At 32.1% G+C, this 19,781-nt stretch overlaps 1 protein-coding gene and 1 long non-coding RNA gene across 3 annotated transcripts in view; one reads left to right on the top strand and one right to left on the bottom strand.

Annotated features, from left to right (window-relative positions):
* LOC127739021 (serine/threonine-protein kinase PAK 4-like) overlaps positions 1-19,102 on the top strand; it is a 29,417-nt gene extending 10,315 nt beyond the window's left edge. For both annotated transcript variants that reach the window (XM_052250582.1, XM_052250581.1), the window contains exons 4-10: positions 964-1,107; positions 2,337-2,525; positions 3,458-3,594; positions 4,540-4,666; positions 5,455-5,580; positions 7,632-7,766; positions 12,683-19,102. In XM_052250582.1, coding sequence (XP_052106542.1) covers positions 964-1,107; positions 2,337-2,525; positions 3,458-3,594; positions 4,540-4,666; positions 5,455-5,580; positions 7,632-7,766; positions 12,683-12,844 — 1,020 coding nt within the window. In that variant the 3' untranslated portion in view covers positions 12,845-19,102. The remainder of the gene's footprint in view (positions 1-963; positions 1,108-2,336; positions 2,526-3,457; positions 3,595-4,539; positions 4,667-5,454; positions 5,581-7,631; positions 7,767-12,682) is intronic.
* LOC127739025 (uncharacterized) lies at positions 8,157-9,499 on the bottom strand. The gene is made up of 2 exons (XR_008000245.1): positions 9,405-9,499; positions 8,157-8,816 (listed from the first exon to the last, which is right to left on the bottom strand). It is a non-coding gene; the product is annotated as an uncharacterized LOC127739025 (long non-coding RNA).
* Positions 19,103-19,781: the final 679 nt, after the last annotated feature.

The following is a 19,781-nucleotide window of genomic DNA, read 5'->3' as shown; positions in this document are numbered from 1 at the left end:
TATGGTCAACTTTGCTAGATGGCGTTGTGAACCTTAGTTTCTTACTTTTAAGTAACTTCGAAATTTCTAAATTTATCAACGGAAAATATGACCTATACCCTATATGCTTAAACTTTTGATGTCTTTTGACAAATGCTTTTCCTTAACAATTTTCTCCATGTGCCAAATGTCAGATATTGTAGATTGATATTGATATTCATAATCTTGCAAACAATTTGACAACAAGCTCATAGCCAAAGTTCATTAAGGTGAAATGATGTCAGAACTGTTATCACACTGGGTATTCCTATCTGAAATAGCGGAGGGATCAGAATCCTGATGAGCAATTAAGGAAAAATTAGTAAACTTTGGATCGGATCCCACAGAAGAATTTTGCTCCATTGGAATTGGAACCAGATTTTACTTACCTACCGTTACAAACTTTTCATTAATTGCTCCTTTGAATTTGGATCCTGATCCTGTGGTTATTATAACAATAAAAACTTTTGCATTTGAATTGTATGCATGTATTTAAGGGATATTCCATTAAAATGAATGTTGGAGGGTAGGAAAGGAAAACTCAAGTTAGATATGGGTTGTAGGTGATTCAGTGTTTTACATGTATATCCATTTGATGTGCTGTAAATTCAAAAATTATTGCGAGGTTTTTTTAATGTAAATAATGCGACTTGGTGATTATCGCAATAATAAGAACTCACATTCCAATATCTGATACGGATATCTGTCTGCAGATTTTCCTAAAATCGCAATAATTAATCTCGCATTTCTGTCCATTCTTCAAAAATAGCAGTAATAAATGCAAGCAATAATTTCTGAATTTACAGTATGCAAAATTATCTTGGTTGTGGGGGGATTTTTGGAATTTACTTTTTTCCCTCCCAAATTTATTATAATGGAATAGCCCTAAGTTATGACTTACTCTGCCAAATATATATATCATGCTTATTGTTTGTTGTGTGTCAGGGTGGAGCCAAACCTTCCAACTTGCAAGTTTCACAGAATAATTATTCTCCGACACCAAAAATGCAGCCACCACCGAAATCCCCCAACAATACTGCACCGCCGCCTGGGTCCATACAGGAGCAGCAGAGACTTTCACACGAGCAGGTATCACTATCATCTTCATTTAGGCCAGACTTAAAAATATCAATGTTTGCCATAGTCCATTCATCTCTTTGAGTTATAGAGTTGTTGGTTTGTTTCTTTTCTGTATAATATTTGCAAAAAGTGGTGGGAAATATGTAAAGAAAGAAATTTTAATACATGGCAGGAACTTTTTGGTTCCAAGAGACTATGGCAAGCATTATTTATTTTAATTTTGGCTATATTTTAGGGCACTTTGATAATTTGAACTCGTGTAATATATAGAGTTTGTAGTGCAGGTCATTAGAAACTTTGAAAAAATGCTGTGCTACACACTTTTTCAAATTTCATTTTATGGAAAGTGTGATTGTCTTATTTTACAGATACATTTTGTACAATTTCTTTCTATATTATTAAATAATGGGATGCATAATTCTTTAGACTACTGCATGATAAATACAAAGTCAAACTGCAAGTTAGCATTAGTTTTATGAATGTGTTTAGTCAGCCATTTTTCTTGTATGATTTGCTTAAATAGAAATGTATTGTACATGTAGTTTGTAAATATAATTGTTCATTCAGAATGAAAATAAATATTTGTGTTAGTGTTAAAATTCCTTTAACAGCACTGTAAGCCCTTTCTATGCAAAGCTCCCCCATCCTTTTTTCTCACTAAATCCTCAAAGCTTTATAAACATTTTGACATGTCAGAGGTAAAATAAACAATTAATTACCACTGTCAATTACTTTGAATTGATCTTAAACTGTACATCAGATAATTAAAAAAATATATTAGCAACACAAAACAGACTCATAGTTGTTCTATTGTCTCATTTCAAAACTATAGAACTGAGACAATCACAGCCACAATAGTTTCATCCTTTTTATATTTTTTGCTCTGCATTACATGGTAGTTAATATTAGTCATGCATCTATTGGAAACCTTAGAAGTTGTTTTGTTTTGTAAATTTTTAGACAGGAAACTATCGTTCAACTACATGCTTCCTACCAGAAATAACTACCTCATTGCTGAAGCACTGAGTGCACATAAATCTCACTCTATTCAAGTGCACATCTATTTCAGAATGATATTGCATAGTATCAGTTTATTAAATTAATTTGTTAAGCTTTTGTTGGTGAAATCATTATTTGAAAAGATTTAGTTTGATTTTTTTTATTTTTGTTCCAAAAAGATTTAAGATTAATATGTTGTAGGTCCCATTTTCTGTAACATAAGCCTTTTGATATTGTAGTTCCGAGCAGCATTACAAATGGTCGTAAGTCCAGGCGATCCTAGAGATAATTTGGAAAACTTCATAAAAATAGGAGAGGGATCTACAGGCATTGTGTGTATATGTACATCAAAAACAACGGGTCAAAATGTGGCAGTGAAAAAGATGGATCTGCGGAAACAACAGAGGAGAGAGTTGTTATTCAATGAGGTAAGCTCACTATGCAGTATGGGTTTTGCTCATTGTTGAAGGCCGGTCAGTGGCCTATACATCATTTAGTCTCTGATGGAGAGTTGTCTCTTTGGCAATCATGCCACGTCTTCTTATTTTATTTAATAAAACTTTTAAAGGAAAAATTTGCCAAATGATATATAAAAGAAATTTAAGAGAAAACTGCTTGCATATTTTTCTCAAAATTGCCTGAAATACAGTTTATTATTATGCACAGGGTATTCTTAGGAAGAAACATATTGTAGTTGGGTGATCTGTAGAAGTGAAACTTTTCTACATGAGTTTAAACTATGCTAAATAGGGCTTTCAAACACTTTTGAGACTCAGTTTCAAGCTATCAAAAGTAAATTACAGATAAGAAATATTTACGATAGGCAGCTTTTGGAGTAGAAATAACTGGTTACAAAAATGCCAACTACTGGTCACTTTCTTCTGAAAGCCCTGGCAACATGTATCAATCATTTTCCCAAGAAAAAGGAAACTTAATTAAATGTGGGATGGTTTTAATCTGATTTATTTATAGTTGTCATGAAAATATTGTAAACAAACTTAGTGATTATTTTATGACTATCGTGAGTAGAAAAATAGTGTGACTATGAATAAGCATGAATATATCAAACTCGAATCGTCTCCTATATGAATAAAATACATGAATGAAGTTAGAAAATCAAGAAAAATAAATTGCTTTGAAATCAACTGAAAAGTAAATGTGAAAAGTTGAAATATTCAGGCGTGATGATTTTCAAATTATTTTCACCCTTGTTAAAGAATGCTGCGATGAGTGTGTGATCAGATTTTAATATTCATAATGCACGACTAGTTATGAGCTTAAAATATAATCATTGAATCCATTACACTAAGAGGAGATATTTACATAAATAATCTAACCCCTCATTTCTGTTCTTTTTCAGGTTGTTATTATGAGGGATTATCACCATCCCAATATTGTAGATATGTATGATAGTTTCCTTGTTGGTGATGAATTATGGGTAGTAATGGAGTTCCTTGAAGGTGGTGCTCTGACTGATATTGTAGTCACACAAAACAGGTAGATACACATATAAACTTTTATGGCATAAAGATCAAAGGGACTATATCAGAAAGTCATAGAATAAACTGCTATTTTGAAAAATATTCAAAAAGGAAATATCAAGGTCGATTATTTTAAAGATTACTAGAAGTCCAAATAAGTGAGATTAGGACAAACAAAAAATTGAATTCTTGATTCCTGAGCCCAAACTTGCATATTAATTTCTGTATAATTAAAAAAAAATAATTTGTGCTCCACTTACGATAATTGGTGGCATTATGTTTCCTGATCTGTGTGTCCTTTGGTCATAAGGTTAAATCTGTGGTTTAAGGCTGTTTTAATGAAGTTGTGGTCACATCAATTTGAATCTTAATACACATGCTTATTATGATGTAATTTTTTTAAAGTATATGCCAAATATTTTAGGCCCAGATTTCACGGTTCACTGATCTGGTTTAAAGTTTTTGTATTAGGTAGTTTAACACTAAGTTTTGGTCATATCACTTGAAACCTTAAACACCTGCTCATTATAGACTTTAAAATTGCATCTCAAACCAGGGGTTGAGACCTACTTCTCCTTGTTCACCACAAAGTTGTGGTCAACATCTTGAAAATTATTACATTGATTGATTGATTGGTGTTTAACACCACTGTCAGCACTATGGTGCTATTTTGTGGCAGTCAGTTTTATTGGTGGAGAAAGGCATAGTGCCTGGAGAGAACCACTGAACTTCGGTAGGAAAACTCACAATCCTAGTCAATGGAGATTGGAGTCAAGGGCATTGTAGGATTCGAACTCACAACCTCGAAGTTGACAGGCTAGTGATACAGTAGTTTGACTACTAAGGCCACCAAGGCCATAAAAAATTAATACACATGTACATTATGATGTGAACTTTTTAAAATATTTTCCAAATGAAGTTTTTGACCTTGTAACAGTTTGAATACCTTATATTTTTTCAGGATGGATGAACACCAGATAGCCACTGTATGTAAAGCCTGTCTGAAAGCCTTGGATTTTCTACATAGAAATGGTGTTATACATAGAGATATTAAATCTGATTCAATATTACTGGCTCATGATGGAAGGGTAAATATATGTAATACTTGAACATGTAATTTATCATTTAAAAAAGTGTAAACAATGTATACAGAATATTTTTACATTTCTCATCATACTCCTTAGAAGTACACTTTCCTATGCAAATAGCTAACTTCTCGTTTAGAATGTGCTAGAGATGGCAAGGTAATATTAGTATGCTGAAAGATATGTGAGTGAAATGACAAAAGAGTGTGTTTGATATACACAAAAAGTTGTAAGGGTGTTTAATATACACAAAAAGTTGTAAGAGTGTTTGATATACACAAAAAGTTGTAAGAGTGTTTGATATGTTTTACTACTCTGTCCAATTTCTTAAGAATGTTACAATGCATCCATAAATGTTGTCTTTTAACATTATACTTCAAAGGAACATAAAGTTATAAGAGAAACGCTCCAAAATAAAAATACCATGATATAAATTTGGTTTGTTCGAAAGATTTTTCTGGAATTGCCTTCATCAGTGCTCAGACTCAAAAACTTGAATGCCAAGGAACATAAACCTTATTGCTATTTGTGATTCCGAGACCATTAACTATTGATTTCAAACAAACTAATCACACCACAATCACATTTGCATCAATTCACCGGACATTTTCTCTTTTTACATCAAAATTTACGGGAAAATATGTGATGTACTGAAATGGCAGATAAATAAGGATAAGGTTTAATCTTTTCCAACACTTTTACAGTAAATCCTCTGCAATAAATTCTGATTGGCTTCTGAATGAATGTTGGAAATCATTTTAATCTTGATATATATAATTTTTAATTTTCAGGTTAAATTATCTGATTTTGGTTTTTGTGCACAAGTCACACCAGAACTACGCCAAAGAAAGTCATTGGTAGGAACACCGTATTGGATGGCTCCAGAGGTCATTTCAAGGTTACCATATGGCCCAGAGGTAATTAAATCTATATACATTTGTCACAGCAAATTTTTGTTATGCTGGCTTCATTTTGTGCATCATAAAAGGCAACTCATTCTGGTAAAAGGCATAACTCAGTGTTCTCCCCAGGCCGATATGATGCTGCGGTCCCACAGCGCCTTCAAAATATTTTCGTTGATCCCACAGCGCCTTAATTGGCCGCTGTCCCTTAATACTTGATCCCGCAGCGTGTTAATTTTCACATTTTAATTATAAATTTTGGTTAAAATTGTCAAGTTGCTGATTACCGCTGAGAGGTTGGTCAATGTTGCGCAATAACTGATAACTAGAAAAAGTCTCTGATTTACCTGTTCCAGCCTCATCATACCATGTAATCATGTTATAGCGTAAATGATCATCAAGAAGATAGATATTTCTAGTAGAAAATAAAAGTTTTTAAAAACTTCAGTGCAAAAATTGAAGAAATAGATCGCAAATACATATTGTATTTACGCATCGTCTATGTGCGATACTTTGCCATTTAAGTAACAAATTTTTTCATTGGTCGAGAAGAAGAATCTATTTAAACTCGACCAATGAACATGATGAATACACGTGATAAATTTGATTGCACATTACTAAAGAAATTTACGATAATTATGAATGAGAGTATTTGTACGTCAAAAAAGTAAAATAAACTTTTATTAAAAATAACGAGGAGTAATTTATTTTATTAGAAAGTGAAAAATTGTTGCTTGCAAGTAAAGTTCGTCTGTCAACTGTCACGCTTTAGATAAAAAATAATTCTTAACATCGATCGTTAATTCGTCCATTGAGAAATATATGTACAGAATTGCTGCAGCATTTGTATAATGTCACTAAAGAATTTCACTGGTTTTAACTTTGACGAATTTGTCAAGTTTCGTTTATATCTACCTGCCAAAGAAACGTTTTGACAATTATACACACGGAAGCGTAATGTCAAACTACGGACACTGGTCATCTGGTTCATTACAATTTTTTTGTTTTAAAAAGTTGTATATCAAACATCTTAAACAATCAATTTTAATGCTGAATCAACATGTTCTTTGCAAAGAAAAAATGGGTTAAGCGAAAGGCAGATGATGTTTTGAACCCTAAAGAGGATAAAGACTGAGGAACAGGCTGTCCAACAAAATTACAAACTGTCTTGTTACTATATCTCTAGAAGGAACAGAGAGTAAAGAAATAAATATTTCTGAAGCTGTTCAGCATTGGAAGGCCCAGAAGAACATGAGGATATTTCTTGAACTATATATACATTTTAACTTATTTAATTGACTGTGATATAAATGCTTTTTGTGTTTAAAATGAATTTATTTCATATATATATTCTTATTCTTTAATATCATGTTTATTAATACTGTGCATTATTGCATGTAATGATTTATGACCGATTGCTTCAGTTCACAATAGTTCACTCTAAAATAGAGTTACGCGCCCTTGAAATTTTGCGCCTTAAACAATTTCTAGGGAGAACACTGTAACTACAACCAGAAGTCATGCTTTCATATTGTGAGACCTTTGCTTAAGAGAGGCGAAAGATACCCGAGGGACATTCAAACTCACAAGTCAAAAACAAACTGACAACGCCATGGCTAAAAAAGAAAAAGACCAACAGACAAACAGACAAACAATAGTAAAAGACAACATAGAAAACTAAAGACTGAGCAACACGAAACCCACCAAAAGCTTGGGGTGATCTCAGGTGCTCTGTAAAGGTAAGCAGATTCTGCTCCACATGTGGCATCCGTCGTGTTGCTCATGCTAGTACAAACCCGGTAATAAGTCTAATTCGGTAGGTCACATTCAAGGAAAGGGGACAGGATTGTAGTTACGACATAAGGAACATATTCGCTATCATCTGTGAAACGGATATTTCATAACGGTCAACCAACTCACGATAGCGTCTGTAAAAATTATGAAGGGATGATTTCAACTTCACCACTTGGAACTCTTAGTCTAATAAAGAAAACGAATAACATCATTTATGAAATAAAAATTGAATAAAAGTCAAAACTTATTTTATATTTTATCTTTTGTTACAGGTGGACATCTGGTCATTAGGTATAATGGTTATAGAAATGATAGATGGTGAACCACCGTTTTTTAACGAGCCACCACTTCAAGCTATGCGTAGAATTAGAGATATGCCTCCACCAAAACTTAAGAATGGTAATCGGGTAAGTTGATTCCTTATAGTATTATTACGCTTCAAATTTAATTGTAGCAATTATAAATTTTGATATTGTAATGTTTTTTTAAGTCAGTGCATATACATCAGTATCTCCCTCTACACTGCAGTGGACTTTTAATATAAGTGTCTGCAAAGGTTTTTCTATTTTTTTGTCGAGCCTGCAACTTTTGTCGCAGAAAGCTCGACATAGGGATAGTGATCCGGTGGTGGCGGCGTTAGCTAACTTCTTAAAAGCTTTATATTTTAGAAGGTGGAAGATCTGGATGCTTCATACTTTGTATATGGATGCCTCATGTTACGAAGTTTCCGTCAGTCACATGTCCAATGTCCTTGACCTCATTTTCATGGTTCAGTGACTACTTGAAAAAAAATTAAGATTTTTGTCGAGCCTGCGACTTTTGTCGCAGAAAGCTCGACATAGGGATAGCGATCCGGCGGCGGCGGCGGCTACGGCGGCGGCGGCGGCGTTAGCTAACTTCTTAAAAGCTTTATATTTTAGAAGATGGAAGACCTGGATGCTTCATACTTTGTATATGGATGCCTCATGTTACGAAGTTTCCGTCAGTCACATGTCCAATGTCCTTGACCTCATTTTCATGGTTCAGTGACTACTTGAAAAAAAAGTTAAGATTTTTTGTAATGTTAAATTCTCTCTTATTATAAGTAATAGGATAATTATATTTGGTATGTGCATACCTTGCAAGGTCCTCATGCCCGTCAGACAGTTTTCACTTGACCTCGACCTCATTTCATGGATCAGTGAACAAGGTTAAGTTTTCGTGGTCAAGTCCATATCTCAGATACTATAAGCAATAGGTCTAGTATATTCGGTGTATGGAAGGACTGTAAGGTGTACATGTCCAACTGGCAGGTGTCATCTGACCTTGACCTCATTTTCATGGTTCAGTGGTTATAGTTAAGTTTTTGTGTTTTGGTCTGTTTTTCTTATACTGTATGCAATAGGTCTACTATATTTGGTGTATGGAATGATTGTAAGGTGTACATGTCTAGCTGGCAGGTGTCATCTGACCTTGACCTCATTTTCATGGTTCAGTGGTCAAAGTTAAGTTTTTGAGTTTTGGTCTTTTTTTCTAATACTGCATGCAATAGGTCAGCTATATTTGGTGTATGGAATGATTGTAAGGTGTACATGTCTAGCTGGCAGGTGTCATCTTACCTTGACCTCATTTTCATGGTTCAGTGGTCAAAGTTAAGTTTTTGAGTTTTGGTCTTTTTTTCTAATACTGCATGCAATAGGTCAGCTATATTTGGTGTATGGAATGATTGTAAGGTGTACATGTCTAGCTGGCAGGTGTCATCTTACCTTGACCTCATTTTCATGGTTCAGTGGTCAAAGTTAAGTTTTTGAGTTTTGGTCTTTTTTTCTAATACTATATGCAATAGTTCAACTATATTTGGTGCATGGAAATATTTTATGATCTATATGTCAGTCACGCAGGTTTTATTTGACCTTGACCTCATTTTCAAGGTTCATTGCTCAGTGTTAAGTTTTTGTGTTTTCGTCTGTTTTTCTTAAACTATAAGCAATAGGTCAACTATATTTGTTGTATGGAAGAATTGTTAGCTGTACATGCCTGCCTAGCATGGTTCATCTGACCTTGACCTCATTTTCATGGTTCATTGGTCAATGTTTAGTTTACTTGGTTAATGTTAAGTTTATGTGACAGTTGTAATAAAGCTTTATATTTAGGACTATCAACATAATATCAATGATTAGTAAAGAAGGCGAGACATTTCAGCGTGTGCACTCTTGTTTGTAATGTTAAATTCTCTCTTATTATAAGTAATAGGATAACTATATTTGGTATGTGCGTACCTTGCAAGGTCCTCATGCCAGTCAGACAGTTTTCACTTGACCTTGACCTCATTTCATGGATCAGTGAACAAGGTTAAGTTTTGGTGGTCAAGTCCATATCTCAGATACTATAAGCAATAGGTCTAGTATATTCGGTGTATGGAATGATTGTAAGGTGTACATGTCCAACTGGCAGGTGTCATCTGACCTTGACCTCATTTTCATGGTTCAGTGGTTATAGTTAAGTTTTTGTGTTTTGGTCTGTTTTTCTTATACTGTATGCAATAGGTCAACTATATTTGGTGTATGGAATGATTGTAAGGTGTACATGTCTAGCTGGCAGGTGTCATCTGACCTTGACCTCATTTTCATGGTTCATTGGTCAATGTTTAGTTTACTTGGTTAATGTTAAGTTTATGTGACAGTTGTAATAAAGCTTTATATTTAGGACTATCAACATAATATCAATGATAAGTAAAGAAGGCGAAACATTTCAACGTGTGCACTCTTGTTTTTATACGACCGCAAAATCAGTCGTATATTGGTATGACGTTGTCGTCGTCGTCCGAAGACACATTGGTTTTCGCACTCTAACTTTAGTTTAAGTGAATGGATCTCTTTGAAATTTTACCATGAGGTTAAATACCACAAAAGGAAGGTAGGGATTGATTTTGGGGGTTATGGTACCAACAGGTAAGGAATTAGGGGCCAAAAATAAGCATTTTCTAGTTTCCAGACAATAACTCTGGAACAGTGTATGGATCTCACTGAAATTATACTACAAGTTTCCATACCACAAAGGGATGGTTAGGATTTGCTTTGGGGGTTATGGCTCAAACCGTTTAGGAATTAGGGGCAAAAAAGGGGGAAAAACAAGGTTGTCCTGGTAAATGGACAAATACTTTAGTACAAAACATAATTTAAAGCAGTGTAAGGGAGGTAAATCAAATACATCATTGAAATTACCTCCCTTACACTGCTTTTAAATTATGTATAAAGTAATAGTTAATAAACAATTAAGATAATTTAAAACAGTGTAAGGGAGGTAATCCAAATACAACGTTTTGGTTACTTCCCTTACACTGCTTTTAAATTATGTTTAAAGAAATGCATATTTATAAAGGAAGACCAGTAAAAATATCTGCAAATGTTGCATCTTTTTTTTTTACAAAAAAATCCATATGAAAGATTTGACACTATATTTTAAATTCTATTATAAAATAGATTAAGTTAGCACTATGGTAAATTTAAATGGGTAATTATGGTTGCAAACTCCATTGGAAATTTGAATTGAGATTATGACCATATCTTGAGGGAAAGAATTTTTTGGGGGAAAAAAAGAGGGGGAGGGGGGGGGGGGGTAAAAGAAATTGTGGGGGGTCAATTTTTTCTCATTCAGATTTCAGAAATTAAAAAGAATTATTCTTCAAATATTATTTTTTTTTCAAATTTCAAATATTGAAAAATTTCGAGAAGTAATCTTTAATTGCACAGTATGGCGCATTAGATTTGAAAAATCTTTGACCACATTTATGTATTTGTTATGCCGAATCTAACCGTGTATTTAGATTTTTTAATTTTGGGTCCAGTTTTCAAATTGGTCTACATTAAGGTCCAAAGGGTCCAAAATTAAACTTTGTTTGATTTTAACAAAAATTGAATATATGGGGTTCTTTGATATGCTGAATCTAAACCTGTATTTAGATTTTTGATTTTTGGCCCAGTTTTCAAGTTGGTCCAAATTGGGGTCCAAAATTAAACTTTGTTTGATTTCAACAAAAATTGAATATATGGGGTTCTTTGATATGCTGAATCTAACCATGCATTTAGATTTTTTATTTGTGGGCTCCGCTATCAAATTGGTTCATATTGAGGTCAAAAGGGTCCAAAATTAAACTTTGTTTGATTTCATCAAAAATTGAATTATTGGGGTTCTTTGATATGCCAAATCTAACCGTGTTTTTAGATTTTTAATTTTGGGTCCCGTTTTTTAAATTGGTCTACATTAAGGTCCAAAGGGTCCAAAATTAAACTTAGTTTGATTTTAACAAAAATTGAATGCTTGGGGTTCTTTGATATGCTGAATCTAATCATGTGTTTAGATTTTTGATTATGGGCCCAGTTTTCAAGTTGGTCCAAGTTGGGGTCCAAAATTAAACTTTGTTTGATTTCAATAAAAATTGAATATATGGGGTTCTTTGATATGCTGAATCTAACCATGTATTTTGATTTTGGACATTGGACCATAATAGGTAAATTTAAAAAATTCAAGTTCTTAGACCACATTCTTTCTGTGTCAGAAACCTATGCTGTGTCAAATATTTAATCACAATCCAAATTCAGAGCTGTATCAAGCTTGAATGTTGTGTCCATACTTGCCCCAACTGTTCAGGGTTCGACCTCTGCGGTCGTATCAAACTGTGCCCAGCGAAGCATTTTGTTTATGTTTAAAAGAATAAGTAGAAAACTAATGGAGTCTTGGTGTATGAAACTTGGAAAATCATAAGAACAGAACTCAAGAAAACATCTTGTTTCTCACATTATAGATGGTTATTTTCAGTGGAAGAAGTGTTCAGTATTATTGTTGGGCCTCAATTGCTGAGTGCTTTGAGTAGTTCATCTACTGTATAATATCTATTTAACACTGAAGTTGTGAATGAGTACTTGCGACTTGACAGGTGCGTTTGACTTCCATCTTATTTGACTAGGATTGTCAGTCTGTGGTTCTCTCTGGCCACTCAGGGTTCCTGCACCAATAAAATCTGACCGCCATGATATAGCCAATAGTGCTGAAAGTGGTGTTAAATACCATCAATCAATCAATTCTGTTGACATGATTACAAAATTCAGTCATGTGTTCTTTTGCATGTAAACATTAATTAAAAGTTGACAAAAAGTCTTAACATAGTTTCAGTCGTTGATAGATAAGTGTACTGATCTCTGGATGGTTTTTCTTTTGCATTTTTGTGTTGTTGGATTACTGTCTCATAAACCTGTACAACACATCTCCCTTGATCATGTCTTTACTTTTATTTTGAATATTTGATCTGAATGAAGATTTAAAATCGAAAATTCTATTGCCATAGGTTTCACCAAGATTACAAGGATTCTTAGAAAGAATGTTGGTGCGAGATCCCATGCAGAGAGCAACCGCGTCAGAATTATTACAGCATCCGTTCTTAAGAGGAGCAGATAAACCATCTTGCCTTGTGCCACTAATGAGGAGTTTCAGACATAGTCCATGCTGAAGAAAAATTTTATAAAATAACTTTTTAAAGTGCTAGTTATACAAGGATTGTTAAATTAAAGCATGGCATTCCACAGTAATCTGGATCATATATAACTGGAATGTTATTTAGTTGTTGAGCAGACAATTGAAATAATGACAGACATACAGAAAACATAAGAAGAGTGAAATTGGCAATGAATGATGGAACATACCAGAAATACAGCATGGCAAGTCAGTGTTTACGGCAAAATTCTTATATCAGAAACTTCACATATGAAAGATTTGATATGAGCTATTATTCGTGATTGTGTAAGAATTGACATGCACACAAAGGTTGTATGGATTGTTAAGTGTTAAATTTGATTGGATGTTTATCATTTTAAAACAAGTTTAGAGAATTTATAAGTAAATATCAAAGCGTTGTTCATACTGTGTGGAAGGATGGGAATGTGATTGTTTATATTCATGGGAGTCATGTGTTAGTCCCTGGATAGTGTTTATTTATCATTGCCGTTAGGTTGTTTTGTTTGTTTAGTTAACTGCCGTGTTATAAATAAATCATATATTAATAATAGTCAAATATCGTGAATAATATAAAAGTAATAAGCCAGTTATTTATATTTTTTGTTTTTGTTTATTGCTAATGTGAATTATAGTCACCTTACATTTGTAACCATATATTGCATTTGCCATTGTAAAAATGTACAGAAAAGGTGACTTTGTGAAAATCTCTTTAGCTGGTGTTGAGTGATTCACTGTGAATGCTGGTGGTTGTCATTTGTTTCCATAGTACACACAAGGTGACTTAGTGAAAAATCGCTGTTGCTGGTGTTGAGTGGATCAATGTGAAACTGTGATTGCTAGTGATTTTTGTTGACAAAACTCTTTGATTTATAACCCAGTGATATATAGCCTATGAATAATTCATAGAAATTTCAGAGTAAATCACTTAAAATCACCAAGATTCACCCTGAAAAATTGCCACTAAGAGTGATTGTTAACTGAATATAGTTTATTTGCATACATTTCCACACCCGATTCCAGGGTTTAAAATTTGAAAACATTAACAGCCTTCCTCTTACACCTCATATTTAACTGATAACTTTATATCTGTATGTTTCATTGAATCTTGAATTTTATTGGTGCAAATTTCATCATGTGACTTTAATTTAGATTGATTCTTCATAATCATGATAATCCAGTTAAAACAAAATTTAAGTTAACACATTTTCATGATTTTATTTTATCAGTACATCAGCAATGCTATTGAGCAGGAATTTTTGCAACTGATATTAAGAAATTATTAAATATGAATAATGTTTTTTTATCGATTGTGTAAATACAAATAAGAAGATGTGGTATGAGTGCCAATGAGACAAGTATACATTTTAAGATTTAAATGCATCTTTTTTCTTTTTTCGCATGGTTGTAAAAGCATGGACTGTTTGTGCAGTTTTTTGTGCATCATTCAAAATGCGCCATGATCAACATTTAATATTTCAATGAACTTACAAAAAGAAGCATTAATACAGTTAAATCTAATTGTTCAAAAAGATACGAAGTCATGTTCAAAAAGTTGATTTCAAACCCTGTTCATACAGTACAAACAAATGACCAAGTAAAAAATATCATGTGCACTGTACATTATTGTTGGTCCTTAATTTCTTACCACTAACCCTGGAATAAATCAGTCATTGAAAACTAAGCAAATAGACTGACTTCATGTTCTAAGTCTTTACATTGTATATAAGTTTGGTGAAATTTAAATCATCATTTGTTTTGTTTGTATGGAAAGTGTACTCATTATTACGTTGAATAAGTTACAGATGTCTGTCATTAGCTGAATGTTTACAGTTATCTCCCAGAGACCACTGAGACAAACTCACATTCCATACATTACCATGATCGAATTGATACTTTTTTAAACATTTTTTAGGCCAAAATGATATATACATGTGTAATTGAAATTAGTATTTGTATTGTAAGACCACCAAGAAAATGATTTTGACAAATTGTAAAAAAGTAATGGATTTTTGTCATAAATTGGGTTGTTAACTACATGTTTTCACATTTGCTGATACATGCAAGTTGTATTGTGAACTTTTTTTATGTATAATATACTAGTATAAATTTATTATCCCCTGACCCAACTAGGTTTGGGAGGGAATAAAACATGTTTGTTCATTCTTTAGTTCTAACATACATTTGTCCTGGTTAAGTTTTGTCTTTAAGATCTTAATTTAAGCAACTACAAATCATAGAGGATAATCATTTGTCAGTTGATGCACATGTTTATCGATTAAGGTACACACATGAATTATGAGACCTTGACCTTCACTCAGTAATGTATTCAATTTGAAAACAAACAATAATAACATGGCAAGGGGATTAGCTGTCAATTATGACCATTTCTTTTATATTATCTAAATATTAATTTAAAAGTCATTTAGATTTCATGATGGGTTTGGTTTGTTTTTTTTGGGGGGTGTTCCTTTTTTTTTTGTTACAGGATATTTGGATACTGATTTCACAGTGTAATTATGCAACAGTGTGTTGAGATTACCTCTATTTTACATTTTTTGGAGGGTACCCCCAACATTACCATTGTACATTATATATTGGACAAGTTGTTGCTTGTATATTTCCGTACAATCATTGTCATACTGTCATGGGCATTGCTTAAACTCAAAATTAATGATCTGTAGTTTCAATACATGGAATCTTTACTGGAAATGAATGATTATTAGGGGTTCAGTAAAGGGAATCTGTACTTACCATTGCTTTTATCATGTTATTAGCTGTAAAGGTATATATTGTTAACTTTTATATGATATTATATATATATACAGACTTTATATATGTACATATCAAACCCTATATATATATGTTATATATATAGGAATGCATGGTTGTTCTCATATTTATAAATTTTAAATTATATTTTCATCAAATAAAAGGTTGTTTTTTTAAGAGTTAGAATTTATAACTTTTATATTTTAATGATAATTTCTGTGATTATTTGTAAATAAATAGGAACTAATAGGTTAGTGAGAGCTTGTAGAACAAATATTATTTTGAAATACTAACTTTTCTTTTTTTGTAGTATATGTTAAGCCTAACTATGGGTGCATTTATTTATTTTAAGCGTAAAACTTTTGATTTATTGAGAATATGTTATCCTAAAATGTAAATGAAGTACCAGTTATTGAAGCTTTCAAGAGTTCATCTAAGCATTGTACTAAGTTTGGTGATGGTTGACTGTGACTTGGGCTCTGTTTTGGTTATAAGATTGTTATTAAGGTTACAGACAAAGACACGTCATTAAATCTCATTCACCACTTTGTTTAGAAATTACCAACTTTACTTTAAATCCATATTTTATAATGTCTGTCAGTCAATATGATTTTAAGAATGTTAGAATATATGTTCTTCCATAAATATCTTTTCCATGGATACTTTTTACTGCAAATTAGAATTTTTCTTATGTAGTTATTTAATTGTAGCCATGAGAACAAATAGCATGGATTATTAGGAACAAATGAATTTGAAAAAATGAGACCAATCATCGTACTTCAACAAAATCGTCAATTACTGAACATATTGTCACAAGTTGAATTTTGCAGCATGTTTTTTTTTAGTTTTTTTTTACATTGAAATCTTGTGTAATAAACAGATATTTTGATAAATGCACGAATAATTTATTAAGAATGTCTTTGAGGAAATGAAATTTTATCTAAATTGTAAAACTTATGAAATAATTTTTCGCTTCATTTGAACAAATGATTTTTTTTTTTTAAGAAATATTGACAATATTTTAAACATTGAATATAAACATTGAAGCTGCCAGTTGTAAATACATATATTGTATTATTTCATCTGTAATAAAAAATATTCAAAGTATAATTTTGAATTTTTGAATGTGGCATAATTTACCAGCATGATGCTCAATTCATTCCTTCAATTTATCAAACAGTGGCACAAAATTTCATGTATCAAGAAACAAGTTTACAATAATATATATTGGCAGTAGGACATATATGTGTATGTGTGTGTGTGTGTAATACTTTTTGGTGCAAACTTTAGCATGACATGATAATTTCATACACCAGTTGACAAATTAGTTGGCATTGCATTTATCAGTGGTGTGTCATATCATTTCACTTTATGATTTCAGTATTAAAAATCGTCATATGTAGTACAAAACATTTCTGCCCCAAGACTGTTTTTAAGCAGCTACACGTCTTGCTTAGTTTAAACATATTTTGTCCATGTGAAGAAGAAAAAAAATGTTTATACTAAACACAACATGTAGTTGCTTCAAACAGTCTTGGGGCAGACATTTTGTTAAAGCCATATCATGCATGTAACTAGAAGGGGCTGGGGGTTTTGCAGGCTAGTTTTTGTCAAATTTTTGGTAATTTGAAAACAAATATGAAGAAAAAGGGCATTCCAACCCCATAAACCCATGAAAACATAATTTGACACTGAAAAAATAGGAAAAGATGAAGAGTAGTGTTTACCATCGCTGCCACATATAGTCAGGCTACCTGAAAATTCTAATTTCCTTTGAGTTTGGCCCTATGATTGTTTTTGTTACTTTGTGAACACTTTTTAAATGGATATACTAGATGTAATATTTGTTTTAAATAACTTGTATGTAGAAAATAAAAGATTACTAATGAAAAAGGCAAGGTTAGGAGCAATATATTTGAATTTAAAGTCAATGTTTTAATAAAATGTGCCTCTTATTTGCAAAAGAAGATAAAAAGAATCATGGTTAACAGCTGATTTATGTCAAGTTGATAAATATTTATATGGTGTTTACAAGCTTTTTAAGAAGCTAAAACTTTGTCTTTTCTGTTTATCAAAAATCATAATTCTGGAAATACTTCACTCTCCATAAAATATTTGTTTGAAAATCATTAAATCTGTTAATTATAATGCAGTGCCAGGTGACACTTAGTTTTGCACACATGAATATAAATTTTCATTCTCTCATCATGGAAGGTCATTTTGTTTCATAGTAACTCAGTCAGTTAGAAAAAAGATTAAACCAGAAAGTTACCAGATCCATTGAGTTAGAAAAAAGATTAAACCAGAAAGTAACCAGATCCATTGAAAAAGATAAATTGTCATTAAACACCCAACTGTTTTCTCTAATTGTACAGGAAATTTTTCAGGAAACCAGTGGCTCTTTTCTCAAAAAATCCTAGAGTAAATACCTGTAAGCCATTTTATCATTTCAGCCTGACTTACGTTGTATTTTAATCGTGAGATTACCAGGGAAAAGAATCGCAGATACGGTTCCACATCCCTAGTTTATTTGTTTCATATTTTCACAATTTTTATATAGAAACATGTTGATTTTGGGATTGAATTTTTGCAGATCAATTTAAAATGCAAAAATAGATACTTGTATACCTCAATTATTTACCAGCTTGCAGGAGTGATAGAACATTTTTGACATTCCATAGAAAAAGTAATTATAATAATGGTTTTCTAAATAATAGCTTACATTTCTCAATGGTAGATTTAATACCAAATCAGTTCAATTATAAAATAAGCTTAATAATTGATTATGATGAATGATTAAAAATGTTTATTTTGCCACATCAAAGATGTGCCACATACTTTTGATAGTTGGGACACTTTTTCTTCAAGTCTCTTCGAAAAAAGCCAGAAAGTTGCCAAACACAATATAATTTATCCAAAACAATGTTTTTAAAATGTGTATTTTTACATCCTGGGTATTCAGATGCTTATAAGGTTGCTATGGGCACTAGACCATCAAAAGTTTTCTTTCACATTGATTAATTGAAATGTAAAAACAAATTATTTTATTAACACAACATATTTTTTTTGTACACTAAAGTTTATAAATATTTTAAATATAATTACAACTTGATAATGTAAGAAACTTGAGTTTATTCATGGAAGTAATGTTTACTAATATAAAATTTATATAAAAGTATTGTTATATCAGGAAATTTATGTAAGGCATTAATTTTACAACAGGAAAAGACTTATTTTTTACACTAGAAATATGACATTACATTGATTAATCAAGAAAATTTCAATTCAAGTTTATGATACAGTATACATGTACTAGGAAATTAATACATTCTGGACGAAGAAATAATTATGCACATACCGTAGTCTTTTTATGACTTGTACATTTTTGTAAATTCTTTTTTAATAATGCTGTAAATATATTGCTACTAAAACTTTACAGAATGGTAAAGGAAATAAAATAAAATATATCTTTTACATAAGTAAATGTTGTTTGGTGTTATTTATATAATATGAAAATCAGGAGATGTGGTATAATTGCCAATGAGACATCTATCAACCAGATTCCAAATGACATGGATGTAAGCAACTATAGGTCACTGTACCATCTTCAAAAATTAATAAAGCCTCTACCATATGGTCAGCTTCAAAAGGCACTGACATGACATTATTTGAGGCAAGTCAAACAAGAAACCAACAGCCTCATTTATGACTAAACTATAAACGAAAAACAAATATGACAGACATCAAAAAAAACCAACAAGCACTAAAGTACATTGTACAAGCTCATAACTTGGGACAGGAACATACAAAATGTGGAGGGGTTAAACATATTTGTGTGCACTCAACCCTCCTCTAATCTTGGATAGTGATGAAATCGTACAACAGAAGACCACACTGCCTCATGTGATGTCATATTTTAGTCAGTTAATGATCATGAATCCTTCTTTGGACCAGACACATAAGTGATGTGTGTAGGCATCTGTTATCACTTGTTGTTTTCAATGGGCGTGACACAGATGTAATAAAACATAAAGGAGATAAGGTGTCATGAAGAACTATCAACCAGAGGACAGATTTGCAAAAAGTTGTCAGCTTATCATTTATAGGGCCTGACACCAACTAATTACGTTAGTCTTTTGCTAATTCTAAGTGTAATTCACTAG

Source organism: Mytilus californianus, unplaced genomic scaffold (genome assembly GCF_021869535.1).
Source record: "Mytilus californianus isolate M0D057914Y unplaced genomic scaffold, xbMytCali1.0.p SCAF_4, whole genome shotgun sequence".
NCBI classification, from domain to species: domain Eukaryota; kingdom Metazoa; phylum Mollusca; class Bivalvia; order Mytilida; family Mytilidae; genus Mytilus; species Mytilus californianus.
Note: the sequence above shows the minus strand (reverse complement) of the source record. Positions and strands in the feature narration are given on the sequence as shown.